This window comes from Trachypithecus francoisi, unplaced genomic scaffold, assembly GCF_009764315.1.
Source record: "Trachypithecus francoisi isolate TF-2019V2 unplaced genomic scaffold, Tfra_2.0 Lachesis_group20, whole genome shotgun sequence".
Lineage (NCBI taxonomy): Eukaryota > Metazoa > Chordata > Mammalia > Primates > Cercopithecidae > Trachypithecus > Trachypithecus francoisi.
Window position 1 is genome coordinate 25,400,417 of NW_022681466.1, and position 7,397 is coordinate 25,407,813.

General features: G+C 46.5%; 1 protein-coding gene across 1 annotated transcript; it reads right to left on the reverse strand.

The window, feature by feature from the left end:
• Positions 1-473: 473 nt before the first annotated feature.
• Positions 474-7,106, reverse strand: ANKRD40CL (ANKRD40 C-terminal like). The gene is made up of 4 exons (XM_033183513.1): positions 7,012-7,106; positions 6,423-6,562; positions 2,642-2,817; positions 474-724 (listed from the first exon to the last, which is right to left on the reverse strand). Exons 2-4 carry the CDS (start codon positions 6,460-6,462, stop codon positions 581-583), a joined length of 360 nt encoding a protein of 119 aa, XP_033039404.1. The 5' UTR covers positions 6,463-6,562; positions 7,012-7,106; the 3' UTR covers positions 474-580.
• Positions 7,107-7,397: the final 291 nt, after the last annotated feature.

Here is a 7,397-nt window from a genome sequence, read left to right on the forward strand (position 1 = left end):
CTGCCCATGTGGGTTCATGTGAAGAGACTCTGGCCATTTGTCCTGACTGAATCTCATAAAGCACACCTATACTCATCAGGATTGGGGCACAACTCTACAAAATAAACTGCCCTTGTTGTAAATGTCATACCTTGCGATGTTTTTTATAGCTGTTTGTCAAAACCCTGAACTTAACTCTTCTCCTAGCCCAGAGAAATTGGAGATGAGGAAACATAATAATTTCTCACAGTTCAAACATGAAGTTAGGCAAATTGGTATATGCATCCAGACTTCATTATTTATGAAATAATGATTTCAGTTTTTTATTCCTAGGATCGATTATTCATTTATTTATTTCAAAAGAGTCTTGCTCTGTTGCCAGGCGATTCTCCTGCCTCAGCTTCCCATGTAGCTGGGACTACAGGTGTGTGCCACCACATCTAGCTAATTTTTGTATTTTTTTTAGTAGAGATGGGGTTTCACTATGTTGTTGGCCAGGCTGGTCTAGAACTCCTGACCTCAGGTGATCTGCCCACCTTGGCTTCCTAAAGTGCTGAGATTACAGGCATGAGCCACCACGCCCGGCCATTCCTGGGATTATTTAATACGTCATTTTTGCAGCTTTGCTGTTATAGCAGGGCCTTTCTGTCAGAGATGGTATATATTCTGTCAATCCGGAGCTTCCATTTTTCATTAAAATGAGTTCCACTTCCTGAAAGTCCTGCAGTCTTCGAATGTCGTTATCCTTAATGTGGAAAAGAAATTATATCATTCTTAATAAATTTGAATGTAATAGAAAGGCTTAATATTAATATTGTTCAGCATCTTGGGTTCTGAACCCATATTTTTTTTTTTCTTTTGAGACAGAGTCTTGTTCTTGTCACCCAGGCTGGAGTGCAATGATGCAATCTCGGCTCACTGCAACCTCTGCCTCCTGGGTTCAAGTGATTCTTCTGCCTCACTTGCTCACTGCAACCTCAGCCTCCTGAGTAGCTGGGATTCAGACACACACCATCATGCCCCGCTAATTTTTGTATTTTTAGTAGAGAGGTTTCACCATGCTGGCCAGGCTGATCTTGAACTCCTGACTTCAGGTGATCCGCCCACGTCAGCCTCCCAAAATGCTGGGATTACAGGTGTGAGCCACTGCGCCTGGTCCCCATAAGATAGTTCTGGTTTTTTTGTTTTTTTGTTTTTTGTTTTTGAGACAGGGTCTTGCTCTGTCACCCAGCCTGGAGTGCAGTGGCACAGTCACAGCTCACTGCAGCTCCAACCTTCTGGGCTCAAGCAGTCCTTCCACTTCCACTGCAGCCTCCCAAGTCTACCACACCCAGCTAATTTTTGTATTTTTTTGTAGAGACAGGGTTTCACCATGTTGCCCAAGCTGGTCTCAAATTCCTGAGCTCAAGCAATCCACCCACCTCAGCCTCCCAAAGTGGTGGGATTACAGGCATGAGACACCACACCCAGCAGATTTTTGTTGTTAAGGTATCTGGAAGACATGATCATCCCTTGACATGTTTACAAGGAATATACACTATCAGCCAAGACGCCAGTAAGAATTGCCAAAGGCACAGCAGCTCACCACCTGTTACCCCAGTACTTAGGAGGGTGAGACCAGGGGTTTGAGAACAGACTGGGCAATATAGCAAGACCCATTTCTAAAAAAAAAAAAAAAAAATTAACGGAGCATGGTTGTGTGTCCCTGTAGTACCAGCTACTCTGGAGGCTAAGATGGGAGGATCACTTGAGCCAAGGATTTCGAGGCTGCAGGCTGCAGTGAACTGTGATCATGCCATTGCGTTCCATTGTGGGTGGCAGAGTGAGACCCTGTCTCAAAAAAATAAAAAACAAAAAAATTGCCAAAGGAATTTTGAAAGCTTTAAAGAAAAAATTTCCAAAGAAATAAGCTTTCCTTTCCAAAATTAAAAATTAAGATCTGTATTTTGAATCTGGGAAATATATAAAAATGCAAAACAATTTTTGTTTGCTAATATTTCAAATGCTTAGCAAACCCACGCTTTGCTAAGCAAACAAGGACGGGTTTGTGTTTTCTTTCCTGAGGACTATGTCATTTTATGTTAACCAGTCAGTTTTGCAGAGATCGGCAGGGCTAAAAGCACTGAACTAAAGTCTTAAATTGGGGAGTCACTTGTCATTCAGAGGTTTGTTTTTTTTTTTGAGACAGAGTCTAGCTGTGTCACAAGGCTGGAGTGCAGTGGTGCTATCTCGGCTCACCACAATCTCCGCCTCCTGGGTTCAAGCAATTCTCCTGCCTCAGCCTCCTAAGTAGCTGTGATTACAGGCACTCGCTGCCATGCCCAGCTAATTTTTGTACTTTTAGTAGAGATGCGGTTTCACCATGTTGGCCAGGATGGTCTCCATCTCCTGACCTTGTGATCCACCCACCTCGGCTTCCCAAAGTGCTGGGATTGTACTGGTGTGAGCCACTATGATCGGACCATTCAGAGGTTTTCAAAAGGTTTATGGATTAGATGTGCAAATCTTAAAAGTGCCAGATTGAAAATGACCTAGCTACCATGTTTGGCCATTCTGCAGCCAGAATTTCTGGTGTCATGAAATGCAAAAGTGTAAACGATTGGCTCCAGAGAACATGATGTCATCCACTGTGATTCTGCATTTAGAAACTCTTAACCCTTACCTTTCTGAGCAGTGTGTTTGGTAGCTTTCTGATCTTCTCCACTTGTTCTGGGTTAATCCCCAGTTCACAGCAACTCACTTTTAGTAGGTTTTGGTAACTCAGTTCTTGCCTCTTCAGTTCAATTTCAATGAAGTCATTTTCTTTGGGGTTCTGAATTCTGACTTTAAGCACAAGCTCTAAATCACCCGTAAATTCAAATACAATTTGTAAAGGAAACAAAATAACTGTTAGAGATTTTCATATCTATTATTATGGCATAAATAATCCTAAAAACTGAATGTTAAGTAGACGTGGAGCTTTCACGGGCACATATACACTTTGTATTAGCTGAGGCTTCTGTTCTTGCAGTGTTGGGCGAGCTCTAGGATGTATGCCCCCATTATAGACACTGAAAACAGAAAGCTTGCAGCTTTAAGCCAGCCAAGGATTTAAAATATGCAACGGATATTTAAACACATCACCCTTGGGCGATACATAGCAGGCGCCCAGCCTTATCTGGAAAGCTTCCGGGAAATGTATAGCCCTGGGGGCCCTGGTGTCCTTAAAGACGCTATTGTGCAGAGGAGCAAATAGCTCTTGAGATTCCTACCCACCACCCCCACTCCTCCAGAAATAGGATAATTCTACCATCTTTTAGGACAGTGGCATTGTATTCCAACTTAACTGTCCTGAGAAGATACAGTATGAACTAAAAGTCCAAATGGAAACCAGATGGTCAGTTTGACTTTGCTACATGGTCACGTAGGGGCTGAGTCTTCACCTAGACAGATGTCGTTGGGTTTCCTGTTGTCACTTGGGTCGGTTGGCAAGTGTGGATTTGTGCCTTCTTGTTTATATTCACCGGCGAAAGAGTCAGGAAAGAGCTGAGAAGGAGCAGTACCTCACCAGTTGGCTGTCTGCCAGACAAAGGACAAGGATGCCCCACTTCCATTTCCTGCCCTGCAGCTTATCCTCCCCCTCTCAAGGGAAAAGGCAAGTCAGGAAAAGGGCAGTAATGACTTTCAGTCTTGAAGAGTAATTTTCTTTAATCACCACCCAAATCATGAAAAGGAGCTGAGGCAGTATTTTTAAATGGTGCGTAATCTGGGGAAGAAATATTTATAATCTCTGTGCTTAGCTCAAGTTTTTACTTAAATATTTTTGGCACAGAGTGCTTTATGTCTTCAGTTCTCTAGCAGAGATACACAGTGAGGAGGGTGCCTTTATAAGGAGAAATTTTCTCACCCAGAGGGAAGGGAAAGGAGTGAATATTTAAAGCACTTTGCATATGCCAGGCCTTTTGCGTACTTCTTTCTTTCTTACAATATCCACTGAACATGTTGAAAGCCTGCTTTGCACCAGGCACTGGGCTAAGGCCTGGGGAAATAATATTCAAAAATCCCAAAGATGTCTCTGTCCTCCTGGAGTTTGCAGGTTAGTAGAAGAGACAGATGTTAATAAATGGGAAATCACAGTTATGGGGGGCATGATGAATGTGAAATACACAGTACTTGGAAAGCATGTTGGGGTCAAGGGAGGCCTCCGTCAAGGTTGATTATTGGAGCTGACATCTGAAGGATGAATAGGCTTAACTAGATCCAGAGGGCAGAGGAGGTGAAGAGCTTTTCACAGGACCCTGTGGAGAGTTCAGGATGGCTGCGGGGCAGAGAGCACAGGGGGACTGAGTGTCAGACAGGCTGGCAGGGGCCAGTTAGTCCAAGTAGCTCCTTGTCACGTGAGATAAGATATGCAATAAGGTAAAATATACCCTGGATTTTGGAGGCAATAAAAAATTTTCATATTTATATGTTGATATAATGATTTGTATATAGTGGGTGAAGTATATTATTAAAATTAGTTTCACCTGTTTTTACTTTTTAAAACGTGGCTACTAGCAATTTTAAATTACATATGTGACTTGGGTTACATTTCCATTGGGCAGCATTGGTCCAGACGAAAGGTTGTTTTGGCCTTTGTCTTTTTTTTTTTTTTTTTTTTTTGAGACGAAGTCTCGCTCTGTCGCCCAGGCTGGAGTGCTGTGGCCGGATCTCAGCTCACTGCAAGCTCCGCCTCCGGGTTTAGGCCATTCTCCTGCCTCAGCCTCCCGAGTAGCTGGGACTACAGGCGCCCGCCACCTCACCCGGCTAATTTTTTGTATTTTTAGTGGAGACGGGGTTTCACCGTGTTAGCCAGGATGGTCTTGATCTCCTGACCTCGTGATCCGCCCGTCTCGGCCTCCCAAAGTGCTGGGATTACAGGCTTGAGCCACCGCGCCCGGCCGGCCTTTGTCTTAAAACACCACCAGGCCATTCTAGTTTTTAGCAGAGAGCTGTCATAATCAGACTTGCATTCTGGAAAAGAGAAAATCCTCACTGTCCCCCAAAGAATCTTGTGGGGTATGGACATTATTATTTTCATTTTCAGACAGGAAAATTGAGGCTGAAAGGGCAAGTAATTTGTTCAGGTTGGTAAATGGCCAGACATGGATGTGACCAGGGCCAACTACATAATTTGCAGAGCCGAGTGCAAAAGGAAAATGAAGAGGAAACCAATTTCCCCTTCTCACAGCCGCTGCTGTAACCCAGGGCAAATGGGTGACGCCCAAGGTATTGCGACCTCCCCACTGGAATGCGCCAACTAGCTGGATGGGGTTGGGTGAGAGTGTCCAGGGCTGCCTGCCACTCCTCAACTTCTGATCCTTGTTTTGCCTGGGCAAAGGTGACAGCGGAATGAGGGACTCTGGCAGAGGGTTACAGCAGTGGTGGGGCTGGTCTGGGTGTGGAGACCATACACATGAGCTGAGGCTCCAACTCCCAACCCTGGCACATGCTCCATTGTCCCATCTGACTCCACTTACAAAACACGTTCAAGGCTAAAATTATGACACATTTCAAGTCAGCAACCACAGAAGGTTGAACCCCAAGCCAGGGCCTTTCTGAATGCAAGGCCCTGGGCAACTGCACTGATTATAGCTTTATGAAGTCAGCCCTGTTTGTGCCACCCTGCCAAATGCCTCCAAGGAGATGAGATGCTCCTGCCCAACTCAGCCCCTTCCCAGGACAGGAATAATGTCCCCTCCCCTAGTGAGCGGGTATCTGTAGTCTTCTCTTTGCCTTTCAATGCTAGGCCCTGGAGGTGGCTCAGGGCTGTGGCCCCTTCTCAGGCAGCGCCTATAGCAGCTGGGCCCCGGCCCACCTGCCAGTACCTGACCTGATACCGATACCTGATACAGATACCAGTACCTGACCTGAAACGAGGCCTTCCTGCCTCACTGCTAACTCATCCAACACACAGCCCGAGAACTTTCCCTGCCCTCTCCACTAGGTTTGAAAGCATTTTATGCTGTGATCAGTGTGTCAGCTCTGTGAATGGACAGGGTCTCATAGAGGTCACAAAGCATGCCCTTTGCACTCAGGCAGATTTGGGTCTGAATTCCTCTGCCACTTGGTAAATTTGATACCTTGGGCAAGTTACATACCCTCTCTGATCTGAAAATGGGGTTAACCATCCTACCTCACCCGATTGCAAGAAGTCGATGACAAAGTACACAGAAGGTACAACTTCCTAGCAGTGGTAAGCACCAGTAATTGCCGGCTGCTATTATTATTTATTGTAGCTGTAGACACTTGCTTCCTTCTGAAAGGACCTTTGGTCTAGTTGCTCTGCTTTTCACTACCCCATGGCAGAGTAGGGGAGGACACGGGGCACTGCTGGAAACAGCATCACCCCTGTCCCAGCCTTCGCCAGCCCCCTGCCCCATCCTCCTTGAGGACTATGTTGGGAACAGGACTCCCAGACTCACCTTCTGGCTTCTCCCCGATGTCCTGTTCCGGTTCAGCCATGAGTCACCTCTGTAGTCCGTCAGATGTGCAGCCCCTCTTGCATTTATGCACAAGCTCCCAGCCAAATAAAAAGCACTTTCTACAGCCTCAGCACACCTGTCTGCAAGGCAACAACAGTGTGTTCTTGCCAGTCCAGTGAGATAGTGCAGTGTCATTTTTATTTTATAGACAGGGAAAAGGAGGCTCCAATGTGTGGCATGATTTGCACAGGGTGAAGCCAGTGAAGGAAGGTACTGAAGTCCAAGGCTCCAGACTCCCTTCTCAGGCTGTCTCCACTGGAAGATGGTGCAAACCAGTAGTCCTCACCCAAGGGAATGGTGCCCTTCGGAGGGGAGGCCTGAGAGGCACAGCAGGCACCCAGCCAGACCCGAGAAGGGGGCCAGGCCCTCCTTGGAAAAGGTTGGTAGCTTCTTCATCGGGGTAAGAAAAACCAAACACTTTGTTTCTTGGTTTGAATGGAATCCTCCTCCCCATTTCACTGTCTTTTCTCCCAGCCCCTTCCTCAGCAGCCATGCATGACAAGAAAGAAGCAGAAAGACCCCTCCATACCTGGGAAAATGACCTTGTTGATGATCCTGGATCCCCTGATTCTAGACATCAAAATGGAGGAGGCAGAGGCTGGAGCAGGAGGTTCAGTGAAGAATGGGTGGGGCCGGTCAAAGTCCCCACTGAGGCTGCGGCCTTAAAGGCAGGCTGAAGACAGGAGGAGGTACACAGATAGGAACCCAGATGTTTGGGTGACGCTCACATTTCATTTAACCCTCCAATGACAAAAGACGGGCAAAGAGCCGGGGCATCAGGGTGGGCCTCAGTGTCAAAAAACTAGAGGGAGCTGGCTGGGCGTGGTGGCTCACGCCAGTAATCCTAGCACTTTGGGAGGCTGAGGTGGGTGGATTGCCGGAGCTCAGGAGTTCGAGACCAACCTGGGCAACTCG